Source organism: Gobius niger (assembly GCF_951799975.1).
Source record: "Gobius niger genome assembly, chromosome: 5".
Lineage (NCBI taxonomy): Eukaryota > Metazoa > Chordata > Actinopteri > Gobiiformes > Gobiidae > Gobius > Gobius niger.
Window position 1 is genome coordinate 40,042,187 of NC_136856.1, and position 17,153 is coordinate 40,059,339.

General features: G+C 40.0%; 2 protein-coding genes across 2 annotated transcripts in view; both read left to right on the top strand.

Annotated features, from left to right (window-relative positions):
- The window catches only part of LOC306962771 (uncharacterized protein), a 1,040,752-nt gene that overhangs the window by 862,653 nt on the left and 160,946 nt on the right, over positions 1-17,153 (top strand). The window lies entirely within an intron of this gene.
- On the top strand, positions 5,532-16,351 carry LOC306963510 (uncharacterized protein; the record flags this gene model as incomplete). The annotated part of the gene is made up of 5 exons (XM_079557084.1): positions 5,532-5,675; positions 5,751-5,928; positions 5,996-6,072; positions 6,158-6,344; positions 16,332-16,351. The coding sequence occupies exons 1-5, from the start codon at positions 5,592-5,594 to the stop codon at positions 16,349-16,351; spliced, it is 546 nt and encodes a 181-aa protein (XP_079413210.1). The 5' UTR covers positions 5,532-5,591.

The window sequence follows — 17,153 nt, forward strand, 5'->3', positions numbered from 1 at the left end:
ATTTTGATAAAGCTCAGACCACATACACAATTTTTGTCACATTTTTGTTGAATTTTTGTCACATTTTTGTTGAATTTTTGTCACATTTTTGTTGAATTTTTGTCACTTTTTAGTTGAATTTTTGTCACTTTTTAGTTGAATTTTCGTCACTTTTTTGTTGAATTTTTGTCACATTTTTGTTGATTTTTTGCCACATTTTTGTTGCATTTTTGTCACATTTTTGTCGAATTTTTGTCACATTTTTGTTAATTTTTTGTCACATTTGTGTTGATTTTTTGTCACATTTTTGTTGATTTTTTTCACATTTTTGTTGATTTTTTGTCACATTTTTGTTGATTTTGTGGACATTCTGAAAGGCACCTCCTCTGTTTTCCGATTGTACCTGTAATGGTTCATGGCCGGTCGTTTGAAGCAGCCGTCTTTGAAATCCACTTGTAAATGAAACCCTGTAAGAAAAAAAGCACACATTTTCTCTAAAGCAAAGGTCTCCACATTGCTGAACTGTAAACCCCACATAACAGATACAATAAAGCACTTGTTTTTTTCCCACTGGAGAAGCATAAGGTGGCGCCGTTAATCTTCGAACTGTCACAAGTCAGAGATCACTGGGTCAGCAATCCCAATCCTCCCACACAATAGCATTTTAGAAAGTCTACAAGCGCGTTCAGGCGGCCGTTACCTGAGCGGCGTCTGAGGTCCGAGGCCGGAGACGCCCTCCAGAGCGCCGCAGAGAAGAATGAGGAGGCTAAAGAGAGAAACCATGGTGCAGAGTGGAGCTAGAACATGCTTCCTTTGTGCATCTGTCTGCGAGTGCCATAATCCACTGTAATCGCTGCCGGGACATAAGCCTCTGAGTGACGGGCAGGCCGGCCAATCAGGGGCCAGAGATGAGCGTCTGTCACTCAAGTGGGGATGTGAGATTATGGTGTTTCACAAACATTCACAAAAAGTTGATGTTAAAATGAGTCTAAGCCGGGCTTTGTTGGGACAGAAACCACCACATGATTAAAGATATTTCCTCAAGTCTCGTTCCAGGAATCAAACCTGAGACGTTTTGTGTGGGGATCTCCAACCAATAGGTAATGGCCTCTCCAACTCTTTCCAACTCTTTCCCCAAAGGACATTTCTATCTTCACTTAGGAGTCAAACGTTATATTTGTCCTTTTCTTCTGACCTATTAGAATATCGTTAAAAAGTACTGTGTATAAAAGAAGTATCTCACTTCACATGCAAAGTGAGAGTGTGTAGAGTGTATAGCCTTGATTAGTTACAATTTTGATTATTATGGCTTGTAAAAACCCCAAATTAAAATCTCAGAAAGTGCTTTATTGTCATTAATAATAATAATAATAATAATAATAATAATAATAATAATAATAAAAATAATAATAATAATAATAATAATATAATAATAAATAGGGCTGTGCAATTAATCGAAATTCCATTACGATTTCGATTACAACAGTAAACGATTACAAAATGAGCATAATCGCAAAAATCGATTATATTTATTTTTTTCAATATTTTTTTTAACATTTTTTCTTCTTCTAATTTTTGGATTTTTGTCACTTTTTTGCTGGATTTTTGTCATTTTTTGATGGATTTTTGTCACTTTTTTGATGGATTTTTGTCACTTTTTTTATGGATTTTTGTCATTTTTTTGATGGTTTTTTGTCACTTTTTTTGCTGGATTTTTGACACTTTTTTGATGGATTTTTGTCACTTTTTTAATGGATTTTTGTAATTTTTATTGATTTTTGACACTTTTTTGCTGGATTTTTGACACTTTTTTTGCTGGATTTTTGACACTTTTTTGATGGATTTTTGTCACTTTTTTGATGGATTTTTGACACTTTTTGATGGATTTTGTCTTTTTTTGCTGGATTTTTGTCATTTTTTTTTATTGATTTTTGTCACTTTTTTGCTGGATTTTTGTCATTTTTTTGCTGGATTTTTGTCATTTTTTTTGATTGATTTTTGTCACTTTTTTAATGGATTTTTGTATTTTTTTGATGGATTTTTGTCACTTTTTTAATGGATTTTTGTATTTTTTTGCTGGATTTTTGTCACTTTTTTAATGGATTTTTGTATTTTTTGATGGATTTTTGTCTTTTTTTTGCTGGATTTTGACACTTTTTTGCTGGATTTTTGACACTTTTTTGCTGGATTTTGACACTTTTTTGCTGGATTTTTGTCATTTTTTTGATGGATTTTTCTCATTTTTTGCTGGATTTTTGTAATTTTTTGATGGATTTTTGACACTTTTTTGCTGGATTTTTGTCATTTTTTTGATGGATTTTTGTCACTTTTTTGATGGATTTTTGTCACTTTTTTGATGGATTTTTGACACTTTTTGCTGGATTTTTGACACTTTTTTGATGGATTTTTGTCACTTTTTTGATGGATTTTTGACACTTTTTTGATGGATTTTTGTCATTTTTTTGCTGGATTTTTGACACTTTTTTGATGGATTTTTGACACTTTTTTGATGGATTTTTTTAAAGGCAACAAATAATCGTTTGAATAATCGTGATTTCAATTATGACAAAAATAATCGTGATTATTATTTTTTCAATAATCGAGCAGCCCTCATAATACTAATCAGACTTGTGTAGCGCTTTTTTGGACACTCAAAGACGCTTTACATGGGGGATAAAACAAAACAAAAAGGGGGTTTAGGAAAAAGCGAGTTTGAACAGGTGGGTTTTGATACTGATTTGAAGGTTGGTGGTGAGTCAGAGGCTGTGTCTGAAACCATCACATTGTCGCCTCTAAGCTCTAACACTAACATCTAACTCCTGAACCTTTCATGGGTCGACTGTTAGATCTGTGCAGTTTGGGAACTAGAGCTTCAGCTGCATTTACACAATCCGTCCGTCCTTAAACAGGGGAAAGGGAAGTGACATCACCAACTTCAGCTGCATTTACACAATCCGTCCGTCCTTAAACAGGGGAAAGGGAAGTGACATCACCAACAGCTGCTTTTCTTCTTCTTTACAGTTATTGGTGGAGTGCAGGCCAAACAAAAGTGCATGTCGCCCCCTAGTGTCCAACAACAACATAGTGTCCAAACAAAGACATTTAAGGAGAAAATAAATCCAAATGATCCAAACATTTCCCTTTAGGCTTATTTTATTTCAACAGCTGTTTCTTAAAGCGACAGCAGCAAATGATCCAAGTGGCTTAAAGAACAACTAACCCCAAAATCAACTTTTTTGTCTAGCTAAGTTGTATAAATGGGTATCTTATAGTGTTGTCTACATGTATCTGTCACTATTTTAACAATTTAGTGCATATTTGTTGAAATCCTGTCTTTGTGTCCAAAACCGTCTGTGTGGCGCCATCTGCACCTTATCGAGTGCATTACATGCTTTACTGTTGGTTTCCTTCGTGATAAGCTCTGAGCGGGGCGCTTACGTCAGCAGGAGGGCGCCGACGTCAGCGGCCTCTCTTCTGTGGAGTATAAAAGCAGCCCACTCCGCACACGCCCCCGTAGCGAGTTGGAGTTTGGAATAGCGAGTGTCTTTATATCGATTTTCAGGTTTGCGATTTATTAGCGTAGCTTTTAGTTAGATTTATTACATAGCTTTTAGTTAGATTTATTAGCGTAGCTTTTAGTTAGATTTATTAGCATAGCTTTTAGTTAGATTTATTAGCTTGTCGTAGTTTAGATAGTTATTAGATTTAGTTGTAGTTTAGTCTTAGTGAGAGATTAGTAGCATTTAGCATAAGAATTAGCTAGGTTAGCTGTATTTAGTGTTCTGTATTGTGTAATATTAGGTGTAGTGTTGTAGTCTTGTTTGTTAGGATGGGGAGAAAGTGTAGTGTTGTAGGTTGTCATAGTTCTGTAGGTTTACATTACTTTCCTCAGGACTTAGAAATTAGGCGCCAGTGGCTGCGCGCAATTGGCCTGGGGGAAAACTGCGAACTCCCGCCTCGTGCTGGAGTTTGCAACCAACATTTTACTTGCGATTCCTTCGCCAACTCCTTGGAGTTTGAGCTGGGCTACAGTAAGGCTCTTCGTTTGAAGAATGAGGCAGTCCCCACCCTTGCTCTTCCACGACTGAGCCCACCGACACTGCTGCCCCGCCAGCAGGACGATTTCAGGCGCCAATCTGAGGTGAGTGAGAATAACAACAACCTAAAACTGCTACTAATGTCATGTAAGTAGAATTTCGATAGTGCACGTGGAAATAGATTGTAGTAGTGTCTCAAACAATGCGGGATCTGGCGTGTAAATAAACTATGCACTGGGTGAGGCTTGTGGCTGCGTGTGCTCCAAGCGGTGCGCCCCGCACTCGTTCACTTGACTTGGGCAGAGGAACAGCAGTCTGCATCCATCAGCTGCCTGGCAACTCTCTAACCGCGCTCAAACAGAGAGCTATGAACCGCATGAGACGGTGAGCTGACAGTTACACCGCTGTATATTATGACATGTGAACTTTTAAAGTCTTTTGTAGCTAGCGGGAGTGGCTAATGCATCAGTCTGCACAACAAAGTTACGCTGAGACCGCGCGTAATTGTGCTTGAGACTGAGCACCAAACTAGTCTACATTTTCGCGATGACAGTAGCTTTCATATTTGACAACAGCTGCGCAAAACGTGAGTGCATCTACAAGCTAACCTATAAAGCTAACGGATAGCTATCATTTAATGTGTGGCTAAACTGACCGGGCAGGTGCCCGTGGCTCCGCGCGCGCTCGTGTGATATGTGATCGTGGTCAGTGAGGGGCGAGAGGGCTGACCACTCCAGGTGGACCGTATGGTTATTGGGTGCTCATGTGCTGGGATCCATATGTTGGCTTACGTTCACTAATCTGCATTAGACAACAATTAAATGCACTAAGGAAATGTAACACATTACCCTTCTTCTGTAGTGTACATTTTAAAAAATAATATGTATTTTTACGTTTTCAGCCAGTGACCAGAGAATTTGCCTGCCAGACTGATCCAGTCATTGTAAGGCATGCAAGTGTCCAGGCCAATGTGAAGCCGAGCAGGCGAAGCAAAGGTGATATCTCTTTTTATTGTTTATACAGTCATTTTATTTCTAAAAACACTCTGTTTTGTGTAAATGATAATTACGGCCATTTTTAACATGTTTGTTTATTTTGTTTGTGTTTTGTACAGCTACTCAAGCCCGGACCGCTTACACAAGCGTCGGTTGTGGGACAGGGGACCTGATGGAAATCCCTCTCCCTGACAGTCCCAGAGCAGCCTCTACACCTTTAAAAAGGAGAAGGTGTGAGGTGTCAGCGTCTGACCCCAGCTTCCACATCGATGACAGTGCCAGCACTGTGAACTGTTCAAGGTAAAAAGGAAATCTAGCTTTTTAATAGAAAAAATATATACAGCGTCCTGGTTTTTTGAGGGATGAAATATCCTTTATTTTATATAGCATTCCCACTGAAGTCCCTCCACACAAGGACAAAAAATATATTGTTCACGAGGACCAACTGCTGGAGCTGTTCAGGCGCTGTCCTGTCTGCACTGGTCGCTGTGCTGTGGACACCATCACCATCGGCACACTGCTTCGGGTCACTCAACAGTGTCCTCGCTGTGAGTTCTCCAGTCAGTGGTCCAGTCAGCCCATGGTGAACAACATCCCAGCTGGAAACCTACAGCTCTGTGCTGCTGTGCTGTTCACCGGCTCATCATTTAGCCAGATTTCAAAGGTACAGCACAAATTATTTTGTTTGGATTTTGTTTCCATCTATTATCAGTTGATAACCTATTTTTTCCTTTTATAGTTCTTGAGGGCCTTCAATATTCAGGGACTGTCAGAGCAGTGCTTCTACAGGCATCAGGCAAAGCTCCTCATCCCTACGGTCAACTGGCAGTGGAAGCTGGAGCAGGATGACCTCATCAGGGAGGCTCTTGAAAGCGGCTCTGTGTCACTGGGCGGAGACATGCGGGCAGATTCACCTGGTAAATACATTTCATTAACATTTATCAGAGGTAAAAGTAAGCTAACGTACAACTTGCATTCGTGTAGGACATTCGGCCAAATATGGCAGTTACACGATGATGAATCTCAGTAATAACAAAGTCATTGACATCCAACTAGTCCAGGTAATGGAATTCAAGGAATGTTTCAATATGTAATTTGGGATCACTCTGTGCATTTCAGCACCTAATTTATTTTTTGTCTTATTAGAGCAATGAGGTTGGAAACAGCGTGCGCATGGAGAAGGAGGGCTTTGTGCGGAGTCTGACTATGCTGGAAGAGAGGGGTGTCAATGTGGAGGCCATTGTGACGGACCGACACACCGGCGTGCAAAAGTTTTTAAGGGAGGAAAAGAAGGAAATCAGGCACTACTTTGACCCATGGCACATGGGAAAGGGTATGCATTTGGGGAATGCTGTGTAATATTATGGTTATTCTGCATTTAGTAAATATGTATTTTAAACTCTAGGAATTGGGAAAAAAATTGATGAGCTCGCAAAGAGAAAGAGCACCCAGGACGCTGGCCAGTGGAGAAAAAGCGTGGTAAATCACCTCTATTGGGCAGCTTCGACTTCCACCTCGGGACAAGAGGCTGTCGCTAAGTGGACGTCTGTGGCCAACCACATGCAGAATGTGCACACGCACGACAATGCCCTGTTCCCTCGGTGCCTACACGGGCCTCTGGTTGGGGAAGGGTCAAGAGTGTGGCTCAAACCAAGTAAGTTTTGCATTTGTTATCAGTAATACTGGCCCTTTACTCATTGTATTTTATGTACATTTCAAAAATGTAAGGTTGGCATTGTCATTCGAAACAAAAATTGCTTTACAATTATGTCATGGTAATTTACTCTGTAGGCACAGCAGCTTGTGAGAGGCTCAGTGACATTGTGTTGGCTCCACGCTTTGTGAAGGATGTGGAGAAAATCAGCCCGGTGTACCACACGTCAACCCTTGAGGCCTTCCACAGCCTGATAATTAGGTTCTCCCCCAAAAGTGCAGGCTTCTCCTTCAGAGGAATGTTAGCAAGGTAATACATACATACATTTAAAAAAAAAAAAATGTTGTGTGAATCTGTACCTAAAAATGTTGTAGGTTGCAAATTGCTGCCCTGCACTACAATGAAAATGCTACAAGGTCACATGCTACAACACTTGAAGGTGTACTGCGGTATGCGATAGTGTACCCAAAGTACAAACGTGGCGACTACACCGTGCGAGCCTTGAAGACCAGAGCTACCTCAGGTATGTCACATTAAAAACAACACAACCAATGCTTTTACAAAGACAAATGTTTTGTGCTTTGTTTACAGTCTACATTGACCAACTAATGGCCCTGCTGTTTGAAAGTGTGGTTGAGGATCCTCTCCCATACCAGGAGCACACAGACAAAGTACCTGTGCCTGAACCACTCTGTGCCCAGTATGAGAGGCCAGACAAGCAGGAGGCTGTGAGCAGGCACAGGTCCAGATTTTTCAAGAGGACATAAGGTGAGCATGTTAAGTTTTGGCTTGATTATTTTGTGTGGCAAATATAATACGTAGATTACATAGCTAGTTTATAATGCTAGACTATAGTGCTAGTTTAGCAAATGTAGAATAAGTAAGGATTAAACAACAAGAAGCTGTGTATTACACAGGTTTACTGCACAACGCAGAGTCAGTTTTTTCAGATGATTTATCTAAAGCGACTTCCACAACAATAGTAGCTTAATTTTTAATCATTACTGTGGAAATTGCTGCAGTGGAGTGATATAGAAGATGATTTTCAGACGAACTGTGCGATTACAGGGAAATAATGCACCAGTTACCATTAGAATTCTCAGATGATTATGGATTGACTGTGGAATATGCATTATTATATTTTCAGACTGGCCTGGCAGTATGGAACAAAATCTTTTCAGAATGCAGACTGTGTTGCCTGAGAGAAGTGGCTAACCATGAACCAAAGTCCAGTGGATGAAAAAAGCCCGTGTATGAGTGGTTTTCTGGATTTTCCAGCTTGAGGTGTGTGCAAGACAGGACTGGCCACTCATTTGAACTGTCATAAGTACCTGTAGGTGAGCACATCACAATATTGCTCAACTCGCATTAAAATTCTAACAAATGTAGCATAGGAGTATTGTATTTTACACCAGTAAGTGGGAGAATCGTTTTTAGTGTTGACCAATAAATGCATTTGTTGACACCTATCATTTTGTTTATATTACTATTTCCCCAAGTGGTTTATATTTCTTCTCATTGAAAACAGTTTTTTGCCTTATTGAGGACTATATTTTAAATGTAAATTAGAATGATGCTAACACATCTTGCACGCAAAAATGTATGCTGAGTTGTAACAGACTTTTCTTGTCCATGCAGAGTCAGAGGTGGAGAAAGAGGTGGAGAAAATGCATGCAAACCATTCTTCATGTCCACTGTATGTATCGGATCACACGGTGATGCATTTGATCAGTATATTGATGACAGACTTCCCTTTTAAAGTAATTCATGTCTTAGTGTGTGTTTTTTTTTTTTTATAACATTTCAATTCACATTTTCAGACGACCTCTCTATCGGGCAAAGAAAGAATGTTTCTGGAAATGGAGGCACATTGGACAAGGACAGTCGCCAACCACATATAGAACGATGGGAGTAAACATTGCAATATGAAGAATTCTATAAGCTGACATGCCACTGGACAACATAGTAGATGAAATCAATGTTCCATGCAAGATTTAATTGTAGACACTGATCAGCAATCCAAGAACAAAATGAAGCCTTTAGCTGTTTCTGTCAGATATTTCACAGGATGGTTTGGTGAGGTAGAACCAGCACCACTTTGTCTCTAGAAGCTGAAAACTTAATGGTGCATGTGTAATTATTTTAGTTGGTATTGCTGGATTGCAGGTTCTATAATGTGATGTCACACTCCCCAGTGGGGAGGCAGGAGCCAGTTTTTCATATTAACTGCATTACACTTTCACAAGTTGCAGCAAAAAAAATAAATGTATGGATTAAAAAAAGGATCACTAATTTCAGTCACTGGGTCCATTATCTTTCTTATACAAGACCAAACATTTCCTCAAAAATGAAATAATTGTACCTCTATATAACATTATTGGCCTTTAGAACACTAACCTGCAACCCAACAACTGTATAGCCATAAGAATCAACTTTGTCTCCCGTGCATTGAGAAGACCTGCATGTATGCATGCATGCAGCATACTGTACATGAGCTACTGCTACTTGGTTAATTTAAGCCATCCTGTAGCTCAACTGTGGATGCAAGAATTCAGCTTTACTGCTATGTTTTTAATGCCTTTTCCCCTCAAAACTGTAATTATATCAATCTAAAAGGCGTATCAAAGTTTGATGGATGATCGAGCCACATTTAAAAATTCAGTTCAGTGTGTTCTAGTTCTGATTCCATAAATTAAGTATTAAACAGTCAAGTTCGATATTGTATGGCAAGATTAATTTAAATTGTATTTGTTCAATTTGTTTATTGCACACATGTAGGTAGACTAAGTGAATAGAGTACCACATGCAGCTTGATCCTCAAATGAAATATAAACTGTCATTATTGATTGATTGATATTGTCGTAGTAAGATTAACAAAAGAATAATTGCTTTGGGTAATTGCAATGTTGTAAAAGCCAGGAAGTACAAAATTAAGTAAGAAAACTTACCAAAAAAAAAAGATCTATCATTTTCACTATTTCAACTAAATAAGCATACGTGTAAAGACTTTATTATAGCCTTTACTCATCATTTAGTGGTAGTTCAGTGCGTGTGTTACATTGGTTAAACCTGTAATTTACTAAATGTAGTAATAATAGAAATGACTTTGTGGACCCAAGAGCCTAATGTTACAGACCCTTAGTTAAGCCTTTAGATAAACATGGATGATTTATCTGCTTTATCTTCAATGACCAACCGAAAACTATTTCTAGGACAGTGTTCTTGCACAATATTTTTTTTTTTATGTGACATGTTTTGTGCACTTTGCTGTGAGAGAAATAAAATAAAGCTTTGTAATACATATAATAAAGTCTCTATACCTCACACATTCTCTGCTTGTGACACTGAGATACATCTGCAATGCTTATGCAGACCACAGTGAAAAGTCTACATCTAAAATAGATCGGTAGATTCTGAAAGCAGCCAGGACAGTTACGTTTGGTCCCTTAGCTGCGATGCTAACATCGATCTAGCTCAATGCTAAGCCGTTAGCTTTGTAAATGACAGCGGAATCACTAATAAAATAACCCCGCGCCTCAGAGCAGTCTCGGGTACAAGGCCGCTGTCTGCCACGATGCCTGTCCTGTGTAAAGAGAGCTGTAGAGCTGTCTCACCATGTTGCTAAATAAGTTAGCTTGCTGTGCTCGAACTTTGTTTACGAGGAGCGTTGCGAGTGCATCATTAGTCAAATGACTCAGGCCTGTCAATCAGACCCCGAAACCCCTCCCACCCCTCACCCCTCCCGCGTGCCCCTTAGTCCTCCAGGCAACGCCCCTTTTCTGTTGAGATTTTCAAATCTGACACTCTCAGACTGAGCCTCTGGAAGGGGGGGTTAGATACCCTTTAAGTTTCTACTAAATGAAAACAAAAGCATTTAATCTGTTTCCTGAGTTTCCTCTTTAACACTGACATGTGACTGAGCTGTGGGGACGACAACATGGATTTATCACTTTATAAAGTTTGGCTTGTGCAGAATCTTAATTGATTGACTGCAGAATTCTTCCACAGTCAATTATTGGTTTTCATGTTCTTTATTATTATTCCTCTTCCATCTTTTTCCCGATTTTCTCCAGCTTTCAGCACCTTCTTGCTTTGTGCAATTTATGCAAGTTATGCATCAAAACGTTCCGCATGTTGAGGAGAAGGTGATGTTACTTTTGGGACTTCTGCAACTTACGTTTTTTCCGCAATCGGCCAAAATGTCGGAGATTTTTCCCATTGACTTATAATGGGGCTGCCGCAAATCCATGCTTTTCTGCACTTTTTTCTGCATTTTCTGCACTTTGTGCATGTTCAGCTTCTGCAACTTGTGGGTTTTGAGAAAAAATTGTCCTTCTGCAGTTTTCCAGTTTTTTTTATACAGGAGTTTGAAATGTTTGCATTGGTGTGTATGGGGGAATCCAGCCAATGGGGAAACTCCAGGAATTTCAGCCATTTGTGCTTCTGCCAATCAAGCACTGAGGCCATTTCAGTTTGACCAGTTTATGGAATTTAAAAAGTTTATGCAACATTAATAATTTATGCAGATTAACCACTTTATGCATTTTAAACCGTTTATGCAACTTAAGAGTTTATGCCATTTAGGATTTATGAATTTTAAAGAGTTTATGCAATTTACATAATTTATGCAAATTAACCCATTCATGCATTTTACCACTTTATGCAAAATAGATTATGCAAATTAAGCAATTTATGCAATTTGAACAGTTTATGCAATTTCTGCATTCGCTTCCCGCAATTCCGCAGTCAATCGCAATGGCTTGTGGGACGGCACATAGCTCCTAATCACCGGTTAGTTAGCATCAGAGGTCCCTATGCTAAAGTGGCTATGATAGTTAGCACCAGAGGTCCCTATGCTAAAGTGGCTATGAGAGTTAGCATCAGAGGTCCCTATGCTAAAGTGGCTATGATAGTTAGCATCAGAGGTCCCTATGCTAAAGTGGCTATGATAGTTAGCACCAGAGGTCCCTATGCTAAAGTGGCTATGATAGTTAGCATCAGAGGTCCCTATGCTAAAGTGGCTATGATAGTTAGCATCAGAGGTCCCTATGCTAAAGTGGCTATGATAGTTAGCGTCAGAGGTCCCTATGCTAAAGTGGCTATGATAGTTAGCATCAGAGGTCCCTATGCTAAAGTGGCTATGATAGTTAGCACCAGAGGTCCCTATGCTAAAGTGGCTATGATAGTTAGCATCAGAGGTCCCTATGCTAAAGTGGCTATGATAGTTAGCACCAGAGGTCCCTATGCTAAAGTGGCTATGATAGTTAGCATCAGAGGTCCCTATGCTAAAGTGGCTATGATAGTTAGCATCAGAGGTCCCTATGCTAAAGTGGCTATGATAGTTAGCATCAGAGGTCCCTATGCTAAAGTGGCTATGATAGTTAGCATCAGAGGTCCCTATGCTAAAGTGGCTATGATAGTTAGCATCAGAGGTCCCTATGCTAAAGTGGCTATGATAGTTAGCACCAGAGGTCCCTATGCTAAAGTGGCTATGATAGTTAGCATCAGAGGTCCCTATGCTAAAGTGGCTATGATAGTTAGCATCAGAGGTCCCTATGCTAAAGTGGCTATGATAGTTAGCATCAGAGGTCCCTATGCTAAAGTGGCTATGATAGTTAGCATCAGAGGTCCCTATGCTAAAGTGGCTATGATAGTTAGCATCAGAGGTCCCTATGCTAAAGTGGCTATGATAGTTAGCATCAGAGGTCCCTATGCTAAAGTGGCTATGATAGTTAGCACCAGAGGTCCCTATGCTAAAGTGGCTATGATAGTTAGCATCAGAGGTCCCTATGCTAAAGTGGCTATGATAGTTAGCATCAGAGGTCCCTATGCTAAAGTGGCTATGATAGTTAGCATCAGAGGTCCCTATGCTAAAGTGGCTATGATAGTTAGCATCAGAGGTCCCTATGCTAAAGTGGCTATGATAGTTAGCATCAGAGGTCCCTACGCTAAAGTGGCAATGATAGTTAGCATCAGAGGTCACTATGCTAAAGTGGCTATGATAGTTAGCATCAAGGCTCCTTTTCCTAACTCCTTCCTAACTGACAGACCAATTCGGAAGCAACTTGCCATGGCGGACGCTGACGCACATCCGGTTTGGCGTAAGAGCTCTTACCAATCTGACCGTTTGGGACGCAGCCAGAGTTTCTCATGGGCTGTGGGAGTGAGTTCCAGAGGGTGGGGGCGGCGGTTGGAGTCGCTGAGCGGAGGCTGCGGGGGGGTTGGCGTTGGTGCAGGAGCTCGGTGAGGTCGGGCGGGGCCAGGTTATGGAGAGACTTGTAGGTGAGGAGGAGGAGCTTGTACTGAATATTGAACGGGCAGCCGGTGGAGCTGCTGGAGGACGGGGGGGGGGGGGGGGGGGGGGGGGGTGTTCTCTGGTCCGGGTGGGGGTGAGGAGGCGGGGCAGCAGAGTTCTGGATGTATTGCAGTTTTTGGAGGTGATGGTGGGAAGTCCACAGAGGAGTCGAGTCTGAAGTGATGAAAGCCTGGATGAGGATTTCAGCTGTGGGTAAGGGAGGGGCGCAGGTGGAAGAAGGATGTTTTGGTGATGTTTGTATGAGAGGGTGGAGTCTAGGGCTGTTCAATTAATCGAAATTCGATTACGATTTCGATTACAACAGTAAACAATGACAAAATTAGCATAATCGCAAAAAATCGATTATTTTTTTTTTCAATTTTTTTTTTTTTCAAAATATATATTTTTTTTCAATTTTCATTTTCTTAAAAATGTTTTTCTAATTTTTAATTTTTGGATTTTTGTCTTTTTTCTGCTGGATTTTTGTCTTTTTTTTGCTGGATTTTTGTATTTTTTTGCTGGATTTTTGTCACTTTTTTGCTGGATTTTTGTCATTTTTTTGCTGGATTTTTGTCACTTTTCTAATGGATTTTTGTATTTTTTTGCTGGATTTTTGTCACTTTTTTGCTGGATTTTTGTCATTTTTTTGCTGGATTTTTGTCACTTTTCTAATGGATTTTTGTCTTTTTTTGATGGATTTTTGTCTTTTTTTTGATGGATTTTTGTCTTTTTTTTAATGGATTTTTGTATTTTTTTGATGGATTTTTGTCTTTTTTTTAATGTTTTTTTGTATTTTTGTCATTTTTTTGATGGATTTTTGTATTTTTGTGCTGGATTTTTATCACTTTTTGATGGATTTTTTTAAAGGCAATAAATAATCGTTTGAATAATCGTGATTATTATTTTTTCAATAATCGAGCAGCCCTAGTGGAGTCCATTATGATGCCGAGGTTGCGTACAGAGGGGGTGACATTGTGACCGTCAGTGATGAGGGGGGTAAAGAGGGGAGGAGAGATTTGGGGCCCGGTGATGAGCAGTTCTGTTTTATTGCTGTTGAGTTTGAGAAAGTTATTGTCCATCCGGGTTTTGATATCGGAGATGATGTCCTTGTCATAGTTTTCAGGTGTCGGTCTCCTCTGATCCTCTGAAACGGTGCACTGCCTCCTGGGTTTGTCCCTGTTTCAGAGCGTGGTGTCCTGCACTGCTCAGCTCCACCTCCTCCTTCCTCTTCCTCCCGCAGCTCCCTCCGCTCCACACCATCTCCTCGTCCCGTTCTTGTTTCCTGCAGCTCCTCTTTGCTAGAGCTGTTCAGAGCCGATTTTTCCTAAAGTAAAGGAGATGAAGCGTTTGCAGTGGCAGGCCCTAAACTGTGGAACTCCCTCCCTCTGAACATTAGGCTGCATCAGTTAAGAGCTTCAAAACTTTGTTAAAGGGGGGTATTCTGCAAAATGTACTTGTTCAAGCTTTCCATCATGTTATTCTGTCACTCCCTCATTAAAAACATGGCTGAAGTGTTGCCTTGGCACATTCACGTGTTTCTGAGTAATCTGTAAAAACTCTGATGGCGGCCATTTTAGGGATAGGTTTGCCTGAGTCCTCCTAGGAACGCCCCCACCTCCTGGAGACGCCTCCGAGCCGAGTAACCGACCACTGCTCCTCAGCAGAACCCCCTCCCCACTGATGCCACGGACAGCGTGTGGAGGGGGCGTGTCGCAGTGTTAATTTTGACAACAGATTTTAATTTAGTTTTGGTCTTTTGACTAAAATGTAGTTTCATTTTACTCTAGTTTTAGTCGAGTAAATTTACTAAAATGTACTAAAATTGCAAGAACATTTAGTCGACTAAATAGGGGTTATGTGTTACGGGTCCGGTCTAGGGGGCAGACCCGCACCAGAAAAACCATCTGAAGAGATGGAAGAAATGATGAGACAAGAGGCAGTGAGTGTTGTTCGATGCAGCCTCGCTTCATGTACATCTAATTACAGAAATTATTTAAATACATTACATTTCTGTATTTACCAAAATCATGTATACTTTTACTTTGTTTAATCATGTTTCACCTTTTATTTCAATAATCACGTGTAACCTTTATACTGTACAAGTACCTTGTTACTATCTTATCTGGTTGATCACTATGTTACTTTTAGCTTTAGCAATTTTCACCAGAAAATAGTGCTTTCACTTATATCTAATTACGTATGTAGTTTTCTACTTTTTAAAACTAGTGTATTTCGTTACTTGAGTACAACTAAAATAATGTTTCTAAGTACAATCGCTTGGTCTGCTAATCAATGTTCACTTTCTTTACAAAATTACAGAACCAAAAATATATCCAAACAGATAAACATTACTATATTATCCTAAATGAAACCAGTCTAGCATTTAAACATTAATTACACTTTTCAACAATGTCTCGGAGCTTATGGGCTTGTTACGGGGAGAGTTCAAGTTACGGTGGGGCGCCGCCATTACACGACCTCGCGGCAGCCTTACTACAACGGCCGCGATACCAAACAGCATACTGACGTAATCTAGCTTTACCAAACTACTTGAAAAATGGCTATTAACAACCACAATAGTAAACAATCTTGTTGTATGTGATATTGTATGTGCTTTATACATTACTACCTGAAGAGATGGAAGAAATGATGAGACAAGAGGCAGTGAGTGTTGTTCGATGCAGCCTCGCTTCATGTATGAGGGAAGGCCGCAGACGTGTTGAAAAGAAGGACCCCGCCTGGCGGTTCCGCTGCTTCCTCACTACATTGCCCCCTTGTGGCGCACCCCAATATTGCAATAACCTCAGAATCAAAGAAAGACATTAATACATTGCATTATAAATCCCCGTATTAACTGAAGTTCTACAAACTAAAAATACTCTGATAATAAAATAACATAAAAAATGTGACTGCACATTTTGTGTGCGTCACATATGCGCTAACGACTTCCGCATTCCCATAAGTGAGTAAACCACTTCCGGTCACCGTGTTATTTAATAGGAGCAAGAACTTTTTAGCAGCTGAAAAACTGTCACTTGTTTTACACATTGGAAAACGGGTCAAAACAGCTCCACTACGTAGAGCTACAAATTCTTAGCGGCTCAAACGAGAGATTCCAGGAGTAAAAGTCGCGTATTTATTGAATGCTAACGCTTGTGGAGCCGTAGCTATCATTAAGCTAGCTTTAGCCGCCTCACCCGACGCACTTTATTTAAATTCATGTACTGCCCACGGACGTGTATTTGCATCGTCTGTGATCACAAACAATACACAAGAGCCAGTTTTAATAAAGTATATTCAACAGAAGACTTCGAACTGACGCGTTATTGATTTAACCGGACTGTTACGATGCTGTGGCTGTTCTTCTGTAGATACATTAAGCCTGTTCTGAAGCCTTTTCACACACACACGCACACGCACACGCACACGCACACACACGGATACGATTTCCACATATGTATATTTCATTGAAGGCTAAGCTGAATTTATGAAACAAAACTGGTTTAATCGATGCAGCCTCCGTGGTGGAGCTGCCTGAAAGGAAAGGGTCAGAGGTTCTTAACCCCTTAACTCCCGCCTGAACCGAGCACATTTTCTCCAGTTTGGCTTTACCCCAATCCAAAAGCTTCTGGAAGAAAGCTGTGAAAATAGCAACAAAACTGAGACGAAAACAATGATGGAAATGTGACAAAAACGCGAGGAAAAATTGATGAAAAAGTGGCAAAAATGTCACAAGAAATTGACAAAAAATGGAAGAAAAAATGACAAAAAATGTGATAAAAAATTTACGAAAAAATGACAGAAATGCGATTAAAAAAATTACACAAATGTGCAAAAAATCTGACCAAAAAGTGACAAAAAAATTATGGAAAAAAAATCTCTCTGTTCAGGCGGGAGTTAAGAGGTTAAAGAGACAGAGGCCTATTTCAAGACATTCACTACAGCCATTTTGAGAGAGACATTTTATACAAGGCAGTTATTCTAATTTACTGCATTTACAGACCAACAGAAGGTTTGTCATCATTGTAGTGGGATATAGACTGGTGCTGTGGGACTGACAAAAACACAATACCCCCTCTTTAAAGACTGATCTTTTTGCACAGGCTTTTAACCCGAGATGAGCTGAGCATTTTTTCATAACTGTTTAATTTTTTACTTTATCGTGTGTGGATCTTTTTCCTTGCGTTGTTGCC